This window comes from Lipophrys pholis (assembly GCF_963383615.2).
Source record: "Lipophrys pholis genome assembly, chromosome: 16".
NCBI classification, from domain to species: Eukaryota; Metazoa; Chordata; class Actinopteri; order Blenniiformes; family Blenniidae; genus Lipophrys; species Lipophrys pholis.
In genome coordinates, this window is record NC_137634.1 from 4,891,193 (window position 1) to 4,913,461 (window position 22,269).

Below are 22,269 nucleotides of genomic sequence, written 5' to 3' on the forward strand. Positions count from 1 at the left end.
TCCTTTTCAGTACTCGCCTTTGTTTCTATGTGCGTCAGTTTTGGAGTTGCCGTTCCTCACTATCAGACCCTAAAATCCTGAGGTCGTCCCTGCAAAGACGACAGGAAAAAGTTTTGTCCTACTTAAAGTTTTCCTCTGCTCAAAGTGGGCTTCGCTTACTGTTCTCTTGGATGGAGTGTGCAGAATGATGTATGTGCCGTCTGACTCCGGAAAGCTGATTTCACATCCCTCGGCCGAAGAGGGAGAACTTCTCCGTTCTTATACATTTAACACACACACATGGGTGTGATTTGTGACACCCTAACCAGTTCTGGTTCAATGAGGTGGAAAACATTAGAGCTGGTGGTGCCTGGACAGTAAAGAATAATTTGTGCATCTCTATAGATTCTGGATTTATGTCACTTTTTATGTGTCTCAAAGCGTGTTTGGGAGTTTTAAGTCCACCCCAGCAAGCTTCTTTGCAGTCTGTGTGAAAAGCAGGAGGCGTCCACGTCGTGACCTTTGTCTTTCAGTGACGTTAACACAGAGACAGGGATGTGTTTGCAGAGGCTGTTTGAAGCTCCGCTGCTCTGCCCATTTTGTCAACATCATCCACTCATTCCATGAGATGATGATTTGTGTGACCTTTGTTGGGCTGCAGCTTTTCTCACATATGATCCACAGTCTGCATATACAGGGCTGAGTCACAAGTCACAAGTGTGGAAGAACGACTCAGATCCTTTAGGTAAAAGCAATAAAACCACAAAACCCTGGAACTTTCAATAAAATATGTAAATTCGATTTTTCTATGATGTGAAACAGAACATGGAAATTGTTCGTCATGTTTTCTCTCAAAACAAAGCAGCTGTTACACAAATTTGACTTTGTATAGATTAGTTTTATGTACTATAGAACTGGTTTAAAACTAGCTGTCTGTACTTTAAACTGTATTTAAAGTGATCTTCTGTATCTATATATAGGGATTTTTATAGTTCAGACGGGATTTAAACTGGTTTTTGTAGGTTGGATCGGGTTTCGACTGTTGGTTTTGACTGGGAATAGAGTGGTTTTCTGAAGCTTTGTACCTGTTATGGGCTGGTTTCATGGAATTTAGTACTGGATTTAGGCAGATTTTCTGGAGCTTTGCACTGGGTTTATACTGTAAACCTGTTTATACTGTGATTGACAATTTACTGAAGTTGAAGGTTCAACTAAACACCAAAGTTATTTCTATCCGTGTCCTTTCAGTTCAACATAAGGCACTCGTGGTAGCAGGACTAGAGAAAAAAAACAAAAAACAAAACAAAACAAACCTTATTATCAATGAGATGTGCAGCTTGTGAGGCTGCATTGTACTCACCTCGGTTAGGATCTCTACCTCTCCCTGAAGGGGAGATCCCTTTAATATCTGTGTAAATAGTTTGTAGTTTTTAACCTCATTAAGGGCTGGGTTGCATTCTCTTCATCAAGGAGAGAAAAATACAACATTTCTATGTTTAATTTTTATGTATTTTGTGTCACACTATTTCAGAAGGTAATTTAGAAAATATGTATGGGACTTAAAAGCCAATTATTTCTGTTTGACAGAGCATAGTGAGGAGTGTAGCATGAGAGGGGCAGTGGTGACCTGCAGGTTAGGGATTCCTGCTGATTTGAATGCCACTGCTGAGCGGTCCCTGTTGTGTTGTAAGTCCTTCAGCAATGCCTTTAACCCCCCAACTGCTCAATTTGCTTCAGGAATCTCATCTGCTTTTAACACTGTTAATACCAACACTCTTTCTGACGGTCTCCCATTTACTTCTCTGCCTATACCAACAGCATTTCCTGCAGCAGAGAAGGAATGACTCTGTATGCAGATGACATGGCCTTGGTAGCCCATCTGACTGAGTCCCAGGACATGCAACAGTACCAGCAGGAAGTCCACACCCTGGTCCAAAACTTTGCTGAAAGCTCACTGGAGCTTAATATCTCAAAGACTAAGGAGCTGTGCCGTTGGTCCAGAGGGAAAATCCCAAGGCACCTGTTTCAACTGCTCAGCATCAACGGTCAGCTGGTGGAGCAAGTACAGAGTTTTAAGTATCTGGGGACAGAGATCGACACTTGCCTGTCTTTTACACAACATGCCGACTCCGTCTACAAAAAAAACAACCTCTCCACCTGCTCAGGAAACTCAGGACTTTTAACATCAGCAAAGACATTTTAACACTTGTTTACAGATCACTCATTGATTCCACTCTCACCTATAACATTTCACCCAGGTTCAATTTCATCACTACTACAACCAAAACAAAACTCTCCCGCACAATAAATCAGGCCAGTAAGATAACCAGAATACCCCAACTACCTCTGACTGAAGTGTACAGGCACTCGGTGGTGAGAAAAGCCACCCTCCCACCCCCTGCACCACTCTATGCTGCTGCCGTCAGGCAGACGACTCTATATGCACATGTCCTCGTGGCAGTGAGGCTTGTGACTCAGAATTTGCAGTCAACCAAAGCGTTTGAGGGTGTTGCTGAAGCCACTGTGTTTACAGGTGTGTTTGCATATGTGACAGAGTTTCAAAGTTTGACAGAGGGACAATGATGAGCTGTAGGAAAGTGACACCCTCCTCCTCCTCCTCCTCTTCCTCTTCCTCCTCAGAGCCTGGCCGGATCCTAAAAAGCTCCAGCTCAGCTCACAGCTTGTTAAGCTGAACTCTCTGCTCATCTCGTCCCACCCACAGACAAGATGCAGCTTCTCGCCATCCTTGTAGCTTGTGTGCGTGTTTTTCCCGGTGTGCACACGCTCACACCCGGCACACGGGTGCCTCTGGGTATGCCTTGCTCCTTTTCTCACGTTCCTATTTGTGAAATTCTTTACGTAAGCGGCGACTGCATATTTGTCGTCCAGCAGGCTCGCTCTTCATGCATTCTTTGCCGCATATATCTCAAATGTTGCGTCATGAGTGCCATTTATCTGATAAGAGTAAAATAAACAGTGACTCTCCCAGGCTGCCTCTCTCGGGAGGCAGAACAGGGAAAAGTGAGAGCTGTGTAGTACATGCAGAGTGTTTATTTGAACAATCTTCCTGGCCGCTTTTAGAGGAGAGTCATGGGAAGAGCACAAACATCAGCATCAGATGGAGAGAGAAAGAGAAATTACATGAGTTGCAGGGCGGACTGAGACTATAAAAAGAATGAAACTTCCCAGAGGACCAGCGTTCCCTGAGGTATCAACATCCGCCGGCCTAGTCTCTGACCTCCATCAGTATCAGTCCTACTCTCTTCCTCTTTTCCCTCATACCTGCTGCCGCTGAAATGCCTGGGTGTCAGCTGCAGTGAGTCCACAACAGAGCCTTCCAATGATATTGTGACATGACAAATCATCAGGGCTAATCATCTGTCTGAGTGTGATGCTGTGAAAGCTCATTAAAGCATTACAAGGCTGCATAATCCCCCCCCCCCCCCCATCCCTCCCCATCCCTCCAGCTTTAACTCCTGAGATTCTGCCTGTGCTGCATGGTCTTTGATCAGGGGAAACATCCCTGAGAGGTTCTGCTGAGCATGACCAGACAGGTAAGGTCACGAAGCACGGCAGGCACACGCTCACATTCATGACTCAGCATGTACGAGTGTCTCAAAAGCCAGAAACAGAGAGGATTTTTTTTTCACGCCCCTGCTGCAGAGCTACTTTCACACTGCAGCCTCACAAAGAAAAAAAAACCAAGGTGAATAAGAAGACTGGTAAAGCTCTTGAAATGATTGTGTTTGTTTTTTTCTACTCACTGCAGCATGCCATTACGACTCCTTGATTCGGAGCGGAATTACTCTGGCAAAGCATTTGTGAAGTTAATGTCCTTGTCATTCTGAATGAAGCCACTCCAGACTCTACTACATCAGTGTGTGTTCAGAAAAAAAAAAAGCGTGCTACACAACGGTAACACAAAAATCGTGGCAGTGTGATGAAAAGCTTCTTTCCACTGAAGAGCCTGGATCCAGCAATCACTGCGTAGCAGATGAAATAAAGTATGATGAGAGAAGCAGCTTAATAGGAAAGAAAAATATGGGCTGAGGCAAAACGTGTATTTATATTCCACGCATGGACTGAAATACAAATGATCTAAATCAGAGCAGAGCTCAACTTCAGGCGGTGAAGAACCTGTTGATGAAATAAAGAGATTCAGTTTGGATGTTTTCCACACAAAAAAACTAAACAAAAAAAAAAACCGGGTCCCTGCTGAAAATGAGAGTATTTGAATGTTAAATAAACAACTTCCTTCTGGCTTGACTCTGACTTTTTTTTTTTTACTTTTGAAAAGCAGGTAAGCTTCCTCAGTCCGTCATGTAGCATCTTCTGGGATGGTTACAACAACCAGAGCTGCAGTATTGAGCAGACTTGAACATTTTGGCTCAGGGTCTGGCCACAAGTCACATATATGGCCTTCGTGTACAAGGAAGTACAGGAAAGAGTATAAGAGAGAGCCAGAGGTACAGCGATTGCAGGACTGAATCAGTGAAAATCGGCCATCATGGATGAATAGTTTATTCATAATGCACATACTTGCTTGAGAAAAGGATGGCTTATTGTTGACTGTTGTATAAACATGGACTCCTAGCCTGATTTACTATATGAGATCCTACATAAAGCATGATAAACTGCACACTCATGCGAATAGATTAGCACATGTTGCAAATGGTTTACTGAGGATGACACCGACTATTTACCCTGGGACTGTTTGTTTGCTTACAGTCCTGTTGGAATGACTGAATGGAGGCCCGAACACGTTCGCCTCAACATTTCTGTGCCTGTGGGGTATATAAATGTGTTGGCGGCTATAATTTATAGCATATCAGAGTTTCAAAGCAAGTAAATATGAAAGTGGCCAAAACAGTGGTGACCTAGAGGTTGGGAGTAGAGGGTCGCAGGTTTGAATCCCACAGTTGACCCCACCAGCTCATATCAGTATTGTGTCTTGTCAAGATTGTGTTATATAGTGTTAATATCTCATGTTGTCAGTATCAGATTGGAGCGTATTGTCTCATGTCATGATTGTATCATATCATGTCATCGTCATATTGTAGGGTGTCACTATCGTATGTCGCATGTTGTATGGCGTCAGTATTGTTTCATACCAGCGTTGAATGGTGTCAGCATTGTGCTCTGTCATGTCAGTATCGCTGAAGTGTATTGTGACGTGCTGTATTGTATCATGTATCATGTTAGTATCATATGACATCAATATGATATTGTGTGGCATCAGTATCATATCGTTAAGTCTCAGTATCGTATTGTAATGTTTCAGTATCATATTATAAACTATCATATATATATCCCCAACTCATATCATATATCATATCATATCATATCATATCATATCATATCATATCATATCATATCATATCATATCCTATGGTATCAGTATCATATCGTAAGGTTTCAGTATCATATTGTAAAGTGTCAGTATGATATCATATGATATCATATATCATGATATCATATGATATCATATATCATGATATAATATGATATCATATATAATGATATCATATCATATAATATATCATATATCATATCATATGGTATCAGTATTATATTGTAAGGTGTCAGTACAGTATTGTGTTGTGGCATATATCATATTGCATCAACTCAGGTCAAGATACACTGATTTTCATCTTAGGTAGATATTAAGCCACGGAAGATACCGTTCAATTTTGGAGGTGATCCGCAAACTTTCTTTTTTGTCTAAGTGCAGGTCAACCTTTGGCAGACATCAGAAATCTCCGATTGCTCTTGTTTCTGGCTCAGTTTGATAGTTTCAGCAGTATTGATGCAGAAATGGAAAACAAAGGGTTTGACCTTCAAAATTGGCTTCTGCATTGTTTTTCCCAGGAATCTCCTTCGTTAACTTCAGTGTTTCTTTCTAAGTGTTACTGTATCGAGTAGTTTTTATACATCCAAGTAAAATGCTTGTGTTTAGATTCTCATTGGACTAATTGTTCCTTTTGTAAAGTATTAAAACGATGCCCGTTTGTTCATACTCTGATATTGGTATCCTCATTAAAAGCATATTCATTCAAACCTCTCTTCCCTCCACACAGTATTTTTTCCTGACTGCATTTCAAAGAAAGCCCCTCAGTGCACTTTGGTATTTCTTCTAAATCCAGATACTGTGAAGAATGAGCCCGGCCATGCTAGAATTGCTCTTTACTTTCCACAGTGGAGCTATTTTCATCTGTATTGTGCGAGGGAAACACCAACAGCTTTTTGACAGCATCTTGGACCCACCTGACTTCTGGTCTCACTCCTCCCCTTCCTGTTATTCTTTCCTTTACTGAAAAGCTCTCCAGCCCTGACTGGCAGGGCACAAACCTCACCAGTGGAGGTTCAAGACACTGAATGGAGCAATCGACATCTGCACATTGGTATTTACTTGCCTTTGGGCTCTTCCTGCATTCGGGTCTGTTTACTGTAAACCTGCGACAAAATAAGTAACTTTGCCATGATTAAAGACGTGATTGGGCTCTTTTCAACATGCCAGAGTCAGTTGTGTGTGTTATTTTTATTTTTAACTAACTGCGACTTGAGTCTTTTCAAAAGAACTGATTAGTAAATCGTATTTTTGTGAAAAGCAGGTCCTAATTATGACTTTATAATGAAATACTGCAGTCACAGTGATAGACCAGCAGATAATTAGTACTCAATACTGCAAAACGTGTTAGATGTCACGTCACGGAGAAATATTTTGTTATTCAGCCAAACAAATTGGAGTCATTAAAAACATTGTTATGTTTGCAAAACTCTTAAAAATCATGAAATAAATTAGGGTTTCTCCCTAGGGTACTGAAATTTCAACCACTGTAAACTGAAAAGTTTCCCTCAACTTTTTAACTGTATGTGTATGCATGAACTACCAAATTTGCCCAAACGCACAGTTGAGCAACAATCAATAATAGCTTAAAGCTTCAGTCTCAAATGATTTTAAAGTTGCAACTTTTACAAATGAGCTGATATAAGAAAGCAACAGAAACTGTCAAATCAATGGAATGTGGCATTGGACTGTGGACCGAAAGTGAGGACTCCGAGAGAGGAAGCGAGTCTCTCTCGCTCGGCTCATTTGAATAAAGTCACACGTTTATTCTAAAAGAGGAAGGGAAGCGTTGCAGTCCTCACTCACGTCTTCCACCGAGCAGGGTCTGCCGTGTCGGGACCAGAAGCCTGAGTCGTCTCTGAGGGCTTACTGAGCAGCACCTCTTTACTCTCACTGGAGAGGACGGTTCCCCTTTATGAAGGGCTGCGCACTTTGCTGCCGCAGCTCGTGTCGCCGTCGCTCTGCTCTGCTTTGTCACACAGTGGACTGATGAAGAGATGATGAGCGGAAGAGGTGTTGACAGAGAGCAGCCATCTGTCCCTCATTAAAAACGCCTGAAGGGAGGGGGAGAGCTGGGTCACCGCTGGACACACACACACACACACACACACACACACACACACACACACACACACACACACACACACACACACACACACACACACACACACACACCATCTCTCCTGGGATACCGCATCAAGGATGACTCCCTGTCTGCCATGGCAACTTTGACAGCAGAAGGACTAATAGGAGCCGTTCCCTTGTTACAAGACTCACACATTGTGTGTCGTACAAATGCGGTTAGAGATCCTGGGTGTTTTTCTTCCACCAGCAAATATTTGTTATATTTCAGACTCACTTATTTGTCAGGAACATACGGCACATGTCAGAGGCCCAAGTGAGATCCAATCCAACATTACCGACACATGGATCTGGGATGCGGTCGTTGTCATCGGATTGGTTGTTGTAGTTGTGGTTGTTGCAGTTGTCATGGTTGTTGTTGTTCATTGTGGTCGGAGGAAACCCACACACACAAGGGGAGAACAGGCAAACTCCAGACAGAAAGGCCCGGTCGGTATTTTAACGCTGACCTTCTCTCGGAGAGCGTTAATCACTGCTCCACACGATTAAAGACGTATATTAGATTAAGTTTGATATTCATGCGTCAAAATCACAGTTGAGTCTGGTAAAGTCGGCTGAAGTCACCGAAGTGAAGCGTTTTGATGTGCATTGCAGCACTTAAACGTTCCCATTCACAAGTCATTTCTGGATTTATCCTTCAAGCTGTGTATATGTTGACGTACTATAATATTCGTTTCAATTATGAACTGCATCCTGCCTGGTGCCTCTTTCAAAATTGAAACTTGGAAAAGTTTGATCATTTGTCTACATTTCTGTAGCGTAGTGAGTAAGAGTTTCCAATTTACCAAAAGTTTCTTCTGCATCTAAGGAGGTAATAATGGCCTTTTGTTCGATGTAGTGGTCTATAAGATGAATTAATCTACGTGTATTGTTAGTGGAGTGTCGGCCTTTAATGAACCCAGTTTGACCCGGGTGTGTGATGTGGGGTGTCATTTTTTCCACCTCACATATGGAAGGAAGAGTTGAAGATTCTTTGAAGAGCTTCTTGCAGTTCTTCTATTGAGATGGAAGCTTCCAGGTCTTTCTATCTGATCCTCTTTTAAATTTGGAACTGTGTTCAGAAAGCTGCGATGGGTTTATCTGAGAAGAGTACAGTTTTGGGTTTTTTTTAAATAGGGATTTCCCTGAATGTTTATTTCTTGAGGGTCAACAGTGATTTTACCATTGTTGAGTTTTAACTGAGGAAATTGTAAATTTGAGTTTCAACTGATGGTTTATTCCCAAGCTCAAAGTTCTCCAAACGTAATCTCTGCAGTTGAAATTGTATTTTATGTTCAATTATTTTATGATTTCATGAAAATGATGAGTCCATTTTAAAAAATTTTAACTCAATCAGTAGGTGGTCTTCTTGGGAGGACGGAGGCATGAGCTGTTTCAATTCATTTTCCGTTATGTTTTTGCTTTTTGTTATTATATGATGAATGAGAAATGATTCTGCCTCTCATGACAGCTTTGGAGAATGTAAATGAATGTAATGAAATCTAGTTCCCTTAGCAGTGACGTGTTAAATCACATTTCTGTCAAATGGATTTGAAAATCTGGCTCTTTTGGTTTGTCAATAAGAAGTGATAGAGACATGACACTCGCTCTCAAATAGCCTGGTTTGTCCTTGTTGGTAATTAGAGTGAAGAAATGATGGAACTTCAAGAAACAATCAAGAAACAGATAAAATGGAGTGAAAATAGTTTGAAGCACCACCTCTCCCATCATGACAGGTGTGGAAATCCTGTTCACACAGTTTGAAGTGTGGTCGCTGCTGGGACTCCGTATTCATGCCAGCAGATGTAACGCCACGTCGAAGCTCAGAATTCTGAAATCTCTGACATTGTTTCATGCTGTGAGTTAATTGGTGGAGATGATCTGTCAAATCAGCGGCGTCACGTTAAGGGCAAAAAGCGTGAAAGGAGAGTTCGGGCTTCACATCGATGCTATTATTAGCATTAGCAGGACTGAAGACAAGCCAGTAAGCAAAATCGAATTCATAACATATACTATTCTGCATTGTTCTTATTTTTGCATGACTTCAGCTTATTGTGAACATTGGTTGATTTGCACATTTGTTGTCACAACACTGATGGAAAAGGTGATTTTTAGCTGGGATACAGTCGGGTAAATATCTCTAGACTTGAATACGTCATTGTGTTTTGTTTTTGTTTTTTTCTTGTGTTATTACCTGGATCACTTCTGATTGCACGTCTTTCAAAAGGACATCAGGAAAATCAATTCCCTTGCGGTCAAAGCTTTATGTCCAGATTGGTAGCTGTGAATTAAGCTGTTTTTTTTAAATCTTAATTAACTTTAACAAGCAGTGCCTTCAAGGTGTCCCAAGAATAGATCGATTTCATGTGAGCAAAACTCCAAACATTCTTGTCCAGGTCAAGTTTTATCCTGGTTTATCAGGATTTCTTTAAAAAGATGGATGTGGAAGACTGTTGTTGTTTTTTTTCCAGTGGAAAGTCCACTGCAGCGGCTTCTCCAGGTCAATTTGACTGTTTGCATGATGGTGAGATTGATTAATAAGCTCAAAACTGAGTGTACTTCAGGGTGTTTCTGTGTGCAGCTACACACAATCATCCCAGTGGAGGAAACTGTACTTTTGACTGCATTGTTGATCAAACACTGATGCAATATACAACTTATGAAGCAACATGTTTAATCTAATCTAACTCAGAGCTGGGTTCATGTCACAACTGTGTGGCGGAGAAAGTTATATTGTGTGATAATGGACGGACTGTTGTGCTTTGTCAAAACATCAAATGATGACACAGTCTGAATCCTTAATCTGTTTGCAGTAATTATCAAGACACTCATCAGATAAGTGACGTTTGATCAAACGGATTCCTTCAGCTGTGGATGATCTGGTATCAAGACATGAGCATCATTTATTTTACCCTCCAGGCTCTGCTCTGTTGGTGTGTGTGTGTGTGTAAATGTACAAAACGGACCTGCATTGACCTGCCTATTAAACACGCATCATCACTCACATAGTTAATTGCCTCATGAGAGGCAAATGTGAGGCATTTGATCCCGATACGGACAAACTGATTGACAGGATGAAGCCGTCATCAAAGTGACTCATCGTAACTGGATGCTGCGGCGGCGGCGGCGGCGATCTTTGTGACGTTTGTGTCTCCTCGGAATTGAAATGCGGGTTTTGTTTAGCCGATGAGCAGGTGTGGAAAATGGCCTGTCAGAGGTTGTGCAGTTTATTTACTTCAACCACAAACATCAACACTGATCATGACGATCACAACAACTCTGAATGATTTCTCAGGTTGTTGTGTTTTTAATGCCAAAACACGCAGCCACCTTGAATGATTTGTCGTCATCTGTCACATTGACGTGGGACGGTAACAACCATCTGTTAACCCCAGTCGACTCTATATAATTTATAACATTAGGAATCAGCTTTGTCATAGGGACGATAAACAATTTGATCTTTGGTTAGGTTTGGATCGTGATTTAGAATTTGAATTACCATTGTCACATGATCATGGATTTTGCCATGTTTAATTTTTATCCTTTACCTTTAACACACACACACTCCTCCACTCCACTTTTCCCTCTCCTTAAACTTTGCCTCCTGTTCTATACATCACTCTTTCTATATTTTAATCTTTTCTTCAGACTCCTGCAAGTGTAATTATTGCTTCTCATGATGCCACTTGAGAAAGACGTGACTTCTGTTTCCTGCTGTTTAACTCAGGCTCCTTCCAGAGCTGCCAGCACATCACACCTCTCATTAAACAGTCAACAGTTCATAAATGTCAAGTATTCACAAAATAAAGTAATTTACGATATTAAAATTGCAATATTTGTGCCTCTGCTGTATCTACAGTTTTACTTGAATATGACAGAATACAGAATAATACACAAACATGATATTATGTTGTTGTTTGTCACCGTATCTCCTGGAAGAGATCACTTTAGATTGAACACCTCCATTGAAGACCCTGTTCACACGACATTTCAAGTGAAAATGCATAATTTTTGCGTTTTTGTTTCGGAAGATTTTTCCATTTCAACATTTTGAAAACGATGTATGTTTACACGGAAACACTGAAAATTATGTAGTTTTCATGTTGGGCCACTAGTGGTTGCTGTTGTATGTTTTTGCAATGAAACCACACACACACACACACACACACACACACACACACACACACACACACACACACACACACACACACACACACACACACACACACACACACACACACACACACACACACACACACACACACACACACACACACACGTATAACCTCCCTCTACTTGTATTTTGTCTTTTGGTAAATTATTTCCACTGCTGGGGGTAAAATGTATCTCTCTTTCAAAGTGATTAAAACCACCAGCATACATGACAAAATAAAATGTAAAGAAATATCTTTGAAAATCTAATTAAGGCCTCGATGTCTCCCATGTCAATTGTGAAACACCAGATTAACTTCAAAAATAAAAACATTTTTTAAGTGGCCATTTGTATTGTCACAATACAAGGAATCTGAAGTCTGCTGAATCTATTCAGAATATCTAAGAGCAACAATACTGGAATGAATGAATAACAATCAATTAATATAATCAACGCTTCACACGCACAAAAAGGCGTAGGAAGCATGAACTTATTAAATCCTCCCTCCTCTCCAGTCAATCTATTTGCACCCTGTGATGTTTTTCTCTTCCTCTTCTTTCCTCTTTTAATGAATATAATATCTTGATATAAATCTTTACAACTGTTGGATCTGTCACACTTATGGCTTTGTAATAAAGCTTTTTTTCATAATTACAGATTGCTTTCATTACATTTCCATAACAGAATGAATAGCTGCACTTTCGCCTGTTATATTAAGATTTGCTTTTTCAAAACACGAGGTATACTGCCACCATTGCTCACATGCTTTCCGAAACTTTGTTGAAATGTTACTTTGCACAAAGTCAAGCCAACGGTGATTTACCAAGCAGAGATGACTCCAACGAATGGGGAGAAAAGTAGAAAAGTTGATGTGTGTTTGCTTGATATTTAGTTTTAAACAATCACTTTTCTGAAATGTTTGTGAATCAGATTGAAGTAAAGCACTAAGTATCACTTTGAAGCATAAATAAGGATATATCTTTGAGATTATTAGGGCAGATGAAGCAATTTTCCACGTATATGATTATCTCGGAACCTTAAAACTTTTCATATCATAAATATGCAGATGACACTCAGCTCTATGGGTCAGTGTCAGGGAAAGGCCACAGTCCCATATACCTGCTGAGTGAGTGCATGAATGAAATGAATGAGTGGATGTGTCAGAAGTTTTTACAACTGAACCCAGCAAAAAACAAACAAACAAACAAACAAACAAACAGATAAACTATTTTTGGCCCCAGAGAGAAAAGGTTAAAAGCCTTCATGTCACTCAGGATATGAAATAGCAGAGATGTGGGTGTAATTATGGAGTCAGACCTGAAATTCAGCAACCACATTAAGATAATAACAAAATCAGCTGACTACCATCTGGAAAACGTTGCGAGAATTAAAGGATTTTTAACCAAACAACATTCAGAGAAACCTGTGGGATTATTGTGACAGTGCATTAACAGTACTTTGTATGCTTACTGTAAATTTGCCTTGTCTGTCTTTTCACTTTCACAGGTCTGATTTCTTTCTGATGATATCAAAAGTAAATGTCTTTTAAATACTGCGAAGCTCGTTGAAATATTTAGACAATGCTGGTACAGCATCAGAGCTGAGATGGTTCTCCTCTGATATTTTCCTCGTCCTCTGGGCTCTGACAGGCGGCGGGGCATCCCGCTGCTCCAGACTGTGAAATGACTTTCTCACAGATGCGCAGTGCCTCCGAACGAGGATGACGTGAGGCAGTCGGGAGGGGGATACACAGAGTTATTAATGGGCGGGGTAGACTCGCCACTTGGGCAGCTTGTCAGGTGCAGCTGCTCCAGACTGTCGTCGACTCGCATCGCCTGCATCCCCTTGATTCAAAGTCAGCGGCAGCAGCAGATGTGTGTCACCCGAGTCTGCATCGCCGGCTCCAAGAGCGTGATGGTAAACATCAACCGAGCCTGTGTCTCTGTTTTCCCAGAGTCAAATCTTCGATTAACTTCTCTTAATTTCAGGGTATTACATGAATGCATAGTGGGCGTGTGATACGTCACGTGCAAATATGGTGGGGAAATATCTCAATTCTTTTTTTTTTAATGCCTGGTAGGCCACGACTCATTTCCATCAGAGCACTGCAAGCAAAGAGGCAAATGCATTTGGAAGGCAGTGCCGCGTGGAAAATGTGTGGCTGGCATGAAGGCTCGCACAGACCCCCAGTGTGCGCCACTGAAGGGGAAAGAGGGAGTCAGCTGAAGTGTGGGGGCTCTGGGGGTTGTTTCCTTTTCATAAGAGCTTTGGTATTGGGGGGGTGCTTATGCAGGTACTCACGCACACACGCGCACACACACACACACACACACACACACACGTTTAAAGTAAAGCTGATGCCCCGAGTCAGAGCTGCTGATGACTAATGATAATCGCTCCAACTGTGCATGTGAGTGGGCAGCAGTGAGCAGCATGAGTGGAACCTGTGATTGTAGTCATGTTTGTCTGCTGGGGGATCTGTGGACGACTGTAGTGGGGTCTGCTTTTTAAAAAAAAAAATAGCCATCTTTGAATTTGAATGTCGAAGAGGCAAAGGCAGTAGGAGAGGGCGCTTGTAGGCATCCAAGAACTTCATGTAGCCCACTACCAGCCTCCAGACAGCAGTGCTGAAAGTTACGTAAGCGCCAGATATAAATGCAGTTTTTCTTTTTTTTTAATGTATTGTGAGAGAAGAGGCCAGCTGTGAGCAAAGACAGAATTGGAGCACCTTGTTCCTTTTATACTTTGGGCCCATCAAGGTCCCAGTCCAGTGCGGGTGATCTCCCGCAGCACTGTGGGGAGATTGTGCTGCAGTAACCTCACGCTCAGGATAGAGTGATGGAGGGGAAATGCGGAGCTCCGGTTTCCATGCTCGAGTTTAGCCGGCTGATTCTTCGCCCAGTTGGCAATGAATGGGCAAATTCATTAAACTTCTGCCACTGCATCAATAAACTCCTGAATCCCCCTTTCCCCCACAGAAGCGCCCACTCCACAGGGGCTCCACATTCAGAAGCCGTAATGCATTGTAAACACTAATGTTACTGTAATGGCCAGTCGGGTTAATAATACACTGAGTCAGACGAGCCAGCCACTGTTCACGAGCAGTGGTTCCCAACCTTGGACCTGAACCCCTTTGAAACGATGCCGGGGATCACAGAGGGGGTTCGAGCTGTTCCTGCTCCAAGGTTGTCGAAATGAGTTTTGCACATGACAAAGAAAACCAGATCAACGTCCTTCATATCCTTCTTCTAAACCCCAGTGAGTGTCCTCTAGTGTTTGGCCTCACAGTCATGATTTGGTAAGTTATATGGCTTTTCTAAAAGGCAATCTGTGGGTCTCCTGGGGGGGGGGGGGGGGGGGGGTTGAAAACATGAAGTAAGAGGAAGAAATAGAGTTTGATCTGGCACAAAAGGTCAGGATGAGGTTCTTATTACACCTACTTTTCATGTTGTGTAATGGCAGCCACTCTGTTTTCCAGGAAGTAACAGCTCTCCAGGAAGTAGAAGTCTCAGAGCAGCGTCATTACATGACAAGCAGATAATTGTTTCTGATGCAATGGGCCATTCCCTAAGACTGAATACGTGTATGTGTGCAGCTCAAACTCACTGGAAAACACTTGGCCGGACCAATGGGGAACGAAAACGGGTTTCGCACACATAAATAATACGATATAAACATTAACAATGGGAGACATTCGCATGGACAGATGACCAAGTTGGATTATCTATTCCGCACATGTCCAGGAAAACTATTTACTATGGCCGTAGTGAGCATGTGCAGTAGCAGCATTTCCACCGTCTACAAATCGAAGACCACCGTTGTCATGTAAACAGACAACAAAAACGGAGGTTTTGAAAACGTCATCATGTTAAGCGGGACCTCAATAACCTTCATTTAAGATCTATTGGTGTCGTAAAACATGGTGAAGGTAACAAACATGGTCGCGCGCTCTTTAAAGAGTTAAAGTGACTTTGTCCTCTGAGTTTAGAACTTCTGAGTTCCAAGGTCTGAACAAATTACACTTTGATTAAACATTAAAACAAAATTAAAACAAGTTAATTTAAGTCACTGAGCGACATTCTGGGGAAAACACTGATTATATGTAACATATTTATATTTTTGGGGGGTAACATTTATTTCTGGGGATTTTTAGCGATACAGGGAGAATTTAAATTGTATATTTAAAAGAATGTATGTTTTACATCTGTGTCTTGTTAACTTGTGAGTAAAAACAGATTCCACTGTCTCTCTTGAATCTGGAGGCTCTTGCATTAAAGCTTCGGTCCTGAGGTCTGTTTCTCAATACCGGGAGAGCCGAGAATGCACTCGAGAAGGTCGCTACTGCTAAGTCTCATTGAGAAAACCGTCTGGCAACGTTACAAGGACGTAGATCACAGATGTTGGGAGTGTGCCAAATACAACTGAAGTGACCAAATAAAAAACAAATTCACTTTTCAAAGTTTTCATGGTTATGTATTTTCCATTCACGTTTGTTTCTTGTTGCATTTTTCTCAAAAAGTTCCAAAACTTTTTGAACAAAGATTTTAAATCAAACCACAGACAGAGGTTGAGATCGACAGCTGAGTTTTAAAAGTGGAAAACTTCAACGACATCAAGCCTTTTTTTCCGTAGATGCCTTTATTTTCGATCTCTGGCAAAACAAAACCTGTATGTTGCTCATTACTTCATTCTTTCCTCCTTTTGCACACAAACGTGACCGTAAACTGCAAATTGGAAAAAAAAAACAAAAAAAAAAACCATCTCTTCCATCCTGCCATCATTCTCGTGAGCACTTGCATGATGTCAGCGCAGCTCTTAAAAATAAAGATTCTGTGATTTTCAAGCCAGAAACCTGCTGACAGAGCTATTAGTTCAAGTTACTCAGCCCCCTCTTCGCTGGGATGGGGGCGACTCAAATGGATGAATCCAGAAATGATCCTCATTTCAAGTGATTACATGCTGTCTTCAGAGCACACCACAAATTACAGCTGTGTTTCTGCTCCCTTTTGTCACTTGTGAGAACAGCCCGGGAGTGGAAAATGGCCCAGGGGGGTTTGCAGCGTCTCTGTAAACTGAAGAATTAGTCTGTCTTATTTTTGTATTGAGCTTTTCAGAGAATAAGTAAAACCGGTCTAATTGACTGGATCAACATCATATTTGTGCAGCTCGCCTCGGGGCTTCATTCGTGTGGACTCGTGCTGTGACTTCACCGTGCCTGTGCAAAGGATGCAGGGACAAAACCTACAAGCAAAACTCCCATTAATCTTATAAAAACAAACATTAAGAGAGAACTTGTTTCTCCGGACGACATGGTGGGATAGTGGTTGGCACTTCTCTCACAGTGAGAAGACCCCTGTTTGAATCCTTGCTCACAGACTTTTTTAAGGGGCTTGCATTTTCTCCTTGTGCATATGTGGATTCTCTCTCACCATGATATGTATGTTAAATTTAAACGTTATTCTGAATCGTCTCTTTGTCCCAAAAACACTTTGTGAGTTGGGATTTGTTTTAGCTCACCCAACCAAAGGTTTGACCAAACTGAAGATGAGGAATCAACAGATTGATGCACACGTGTCCCAACTTACCTGATTTCTTATCAATTTAAAAGAAATCAACTTACTCATATATTATTAAAATACGTAACTAATCATACCATCAGTGAAATTTATCTGGAAGTCTGATATCAACCAAAGGATTATATGAGACTACCTGGGGTGTGTGATATTTGAGCTAACGTGACTTTGAAGAGTTGGCAGCTCCCTTTAAGTTTTGTGTGTGTAGATGGGGATGGATGTAGATTAACAGGTTATTGTAATCAATATATAGTTCCAATATGTTTAGATGTATAAGTTAATCATGATGTTAAAGCTTCAAATTTTATTTTATCTTTTCCATTTTTTGAGAAGTTGTTCTTCCTACTTCTTTCTTCTAATGTAATATAATATAATATAATATATTATATTATATTATATTATATTATGTTATGTTATGTTATGTTATGTTTTGTTATATTATACTATACTATTGTATGATATATTTTGTTGATGACTAAATTCAAACATCTACTAAGATTTTCTTTCATCTATTGAACCTTTTTTTCAAACGTGATGTTTAAATCTCTCACCACAAAAACAAACCTCGGTATAAACTTCTAAATATTATTACGGTGCGCGTCCTTTAAAGGGTTAAGGATGCCCTTGAACGACCCACTGTGTCTCTTCTCCTCTCCAGGGCCATTGGCGTGCACCAACCTGAGCTCAAATTTGGAGGAATAAGATAAAACTTCAAATGAGAAGCAGTGAGAGCAGCGAGGACGAGTTGCTGCCCTGCGCTTTTACGCACCGCGGCACCGTGCTCAGGTACGCGCAGCCAATGGGAGCGCAGGAGGGAGTGCTCAACAGCCAAGAGGCGGTCCGCGCCGACACAGACTCAGCACACCTTCAGACGGAGATGAAGCAGCAGGCGGCAGTCAGGCAGCAGAGAGGCAGCAGCAGCGTCTGAACCCGCTGGTCCGGAGGTTTTCTTCAGGGGGGCACAGGTGACCCGAGCACAACCCAGCGCATCAACCGACCATCCGTGGAAATTACTGCTGTTTCGGCCCCCTCCCCTCTGCACGCGCTCCGGCTGCCACAGTAGATGTTCCTCAGCTACATGCATTTCGATCCGATCATCTAAGCCCTTGTCCACCAAGATGGAAAATGCGCACACTAAATCTGCGTCTGAAGTTTTAGACAACTTCGGCGTGAACGAGAACACTGGTCTGACTCTGGAACAGGTCAGAGTCAATGTGGAGAGATACGGACCGAACGGTGAGTACTTGATTCATCATTTCCTCTCTTCACTTCACTTCAGAGGTGGTGCGTATTTACAAGCTGTTAACCCATCGCGGCATGTGCCAGGAAATCCCTCAACTGCCGCCGCCGCCGCCGCTGCGCGTCAAGCTGAAGCACATCGTGCGCGTAAAAAAACAGTCTTATTCCCTCTGGCACACTGTCCGTGGAAATGTGTGACACATGCATGTACTGAAAATACACACGCACGCACACAAGATCAAATGCAAATAAACTAATTTAATCAAACTATTCATAACCCAGCTACTTTGTTTCCTCATTCAAATTATCATTTTACGTGAGATTTGGTGCCAAACTACTTCAACTGAAGTAGTACAGGAGAAAACGGATAAAAACAAAAGTCCTTCCTGGATTGACGGTGTGTGCAGCTGTGTTTGGGAGGACGGACACACACACACACACACACACACACACACACACACACACACACACACACACACACACACACACACACACACACACACACACACACATCCCTGACTGTGATGTAGGGATCAGGAAGTGCAGAAGATGAAGAGGTGAAGATACATGAAGCTGAAAATGTTGAACAACCTGTTTTCACTTCCAGGAGTTGCTCTGCACATAGTCTATACTTCTGAGTTCAGATTGCAACACGGCAGAGGGAAGAAGACTGCATCCTTCAAAGTGATGAAGATCAGAGAGATTCTGTTGTCTAAAACTAAATTGCAGGTGTCCAGTTTAGTCCGTTTGCAGCTTCCTCATCTAACACTCTCACACTCACACACACACTCACACACACACACACACACACACACACACACGGTCCGACGTGGAGGAGTGATTTCCATGTCGGACCTGACATCAGCACACCTTTCCCCACTTCTCCTGTCATTTGCATGTGCGGCCAAGCTGTGGAGTGGAGCGGCACACTGTGCCAGTCAAACAGAAGCTCTTTTGTTGCAGCCAGCCGCTCTACCCAGGGGCTTGTGATGACTTCATGGAAAAATAGGCAACGTCTCGCAGCAGATAACATCTTTCGCTTTTAGCTGTGAACTTCCTGCCTTGTGCGAGCGTGTTGCACATAAATAAGGGGGGGTCAGAGGGAATGCCCTTTTTAAAAAAAAAAATATATATATATATATATAAAGAGTGTCTCTGGGGCTGTTTGCTGCTTCATGAAGGTAAAAAATGTTGACGCAGCATCAGACTTGCTTGTTTACTATCTCGGTGCTTGTCATCGAAGAGTGATGTACGGCTGCTAAATGGCTTTTTCCACTCTCTGCATACAAACCACAGACTTGGTAGCCGAGGCTCCGGAGTTGTTTCCCCACTGGCAGGTGCGCTCAACACGACCTTATTACCAGCAGGATCATTAACAGAAAACATGTCCACATGCAGCTCGGATCACCATTTGTGTCGCTGTGTACATGGGAGGTTTAAAAACTAAAAGAAAACAAGCGTGGATCAGCTGCATCGACACGCTGGGGAAGATACTCGGGTGTCGGACGTAAACAATCCTGCGTGGGCCTCGGGAGGTTTCACACTCCGGCTCCACGCCTAGATCTCTGGATGAGGGAGTTCGACTCCACGACCGATGCCCAGAAACATCTGTCCTCGCAGTCAAAACACGCAGGGCAGTGAATCATCTTCTGATGCCTCAGTGGGTAATTTAGAGGTCAAAGATGGAGCCACTGCGTGTGGGGATTGCTTTTTACGGACCCATTCATTCTCTAATCTCTCGTAAATGGATTTTAAATGGGCTTTAGTTCTATAGCTCGTTTTGCCGCTTGAGCAGTCTGGAGGCGTTTTGTCTTCACACGCCGATAGTGACGAGCTGCCATTGCAAGGTGTCTGCACACCTGGCGTCCCCAAGAGTGATGGGTCGAACCAGCAACTCTGGGATCGGCCCTCTTGGCGTAGTCCTTCTCCTTTCTGCGACATTGCAGCAGAGCTCAGAGGCTGTTCATTTCACTGCTGCTCTGTGAGATAAGACTGTTGAGTGACGAGAAGGCTTTGTGGCTTTCTGTCGGTTCTTTCATGCGCCGCGATGGAGACGCTGCACCGTACGTCCTGATCCGATCGGCGTGTGCTGCTCAGAGGAGCCGACTGGAGGCGAGCCGCGGTGTACTCGGCTACTCGTCTCCTCATTCAGACGCTCCCCGAAGGCATGTGGCTGCATGTATTTGCATGTAATTGATCGCTTTCATTTTGACAGAGTTGATGTAGTAAAGAGGAAGTCGCAGGCCTCTCGCTGTGAGTGGGGGTATGAAGAAGGTGATTTTTCTTTTTTTTTGTGTCTCGTGTGCACACATGGCCAATTTCAAAGGTGCACAGTGTTCATTTTTAGAAAGTGTCACTTAAAGGGCATTTTGTCCCCAGGAGCAATCAACTTTTCCTATTTGAAGGTGGAGGTGGAGCCAGTTTTCAAAGGAAGTGACACTCGGGTGAATGAGTGTCCAGGGGAGATGGCCTTTCTTCACCGAGTGCATTAATTTACCGATTCATCTTTTTCTCTCGGTAACATTTAAGAGAATTTCCTGTTAAAAAAATAAAATTTAATTTCAAAGTACTTTTGACTTTGAAATGTTAATATGTGACAGAATTAAGAAGCATTATTAATCAAAACATGTTAAATCTCTTTTTTTTCCATTCTATGTCATAACTTTCCACAGGCGATTTCAGAAGAGGTCCAGGTTGTCAGAATGTCACCGACACTCCCTCTACCAGAGTGGATTACACAACACATTCAGGTTAAACCACCTAGTGAGGCATGTCGCTGCACCGTGAGGCAGCGACCAACCTTGGTTTGCGTCTGCTTCGATTCACAAAATGGTGTTTTTGACTTATCAGACGCCCCAATGTGCCTCTTCACGTGTCTAACTGCTGGTGTGTTTGCTTCACTTGGAGATTTTCTTTGGGTGATATCACACTTCGGTAGATCTTACTTCACTTTACCAGATACAATAACTCAAACTTCCTCTGATCTGATCTCACTTGTACCGCTGTTTCTCTTCCTGTTCTGCAACTCCACATGAAAGCGGCCTGACTTACTCGCTCCTGTGTTTTGAATTACGAGGGAAGTTGCGTCGTTTCCTCCTCCCCTTCCTGCAACAACAGCTGCCGACCAGAGTTGAATGAGTGACGGTGCGGTCGGTGTCTTGGTTGCAGTTGGTAGAAAAGTAATTTTTAAGTCCCCGGGAGTGTAGGGCTCCGGTTCTGGCTCGTCACTTGTCTTCCTCTCCTCTCTCTCGCTCCTCTTCATCTGTCGGTCACCGTCATGCATGTTGAGATGATGTCCTATCGTTGGGCTCCAACGTGGCGCAGCACAGAACACGTCGGTTCTTCTCCCACCACAGAGCAGACGCTGCATACTGTGCGTCTGCCTTCTAACTTGTACCACAAAGAGCGGCAGGATACGACGATAACCTTCATCCTGCAGCATTTCAACCCCCCTGCGGTGGCATCTCTGCACTTTTCTTGCTTTGATATAATCATTATTGCAGCTTGACGTGACAAATGTGACGCCCGAATCGAAGAGTTTAAAAGTTTGTCATGAAAAATATGCATCACCTGCCTTTCACGGCGGGTGATGGATGTCGAGTTTTCCTCAACAAATAATTATAAAATGACTCGAGGAAAGATTCATTTTCTTCTATTTTTTAATATGTGGAAAGAAATTTATGAACAAAACTTTGAATGTTTTTTTTTTTTATAGCTCCATAGTAAAGATGGTCATACTAAATATACAAGTTTATATGGGGTTATTATCTTGATTTTAATTTTGCTGCAGAAAAGCTTTTTTTTTTTTTTTTTAAACTACATGCAGATTTCTTTATTTATGCCATAAATAAAAAAAT

The 22,269-nt window shown here is 42.3% G+C and overlaps 1 protein-coding gene across 2 annotated transcripts in view; it reads left to right on the forward strand.

Moving 5' to 3' along the window:
- The first annotated feature begins 18,025 nt into the window (after positions 1-18,025).
- atp2a3 (ATPase sarcoplasmic/endoplasmic reticulum Ca2+ transporting 3) overlaps positions 18,026-22,269 on the forward strand; it is a 51,375-nt gene continuing 47,131 nt past the window's right edge. For both annotated transcript variants that reach the window (XM_080482943.1, XM_080482942.1), the window contains exon 1: positions 18,026-18,409. In XM_080482943.1, the coding sequence (XP_080339069.1) occupies positions 18,292-18,409 (118 nt within the window). In that variant the 5' untranslated portion in view covers positions 18,026-18,291. The remainder of the gene's footprint in view (positions 18,410-22,269) is intronic.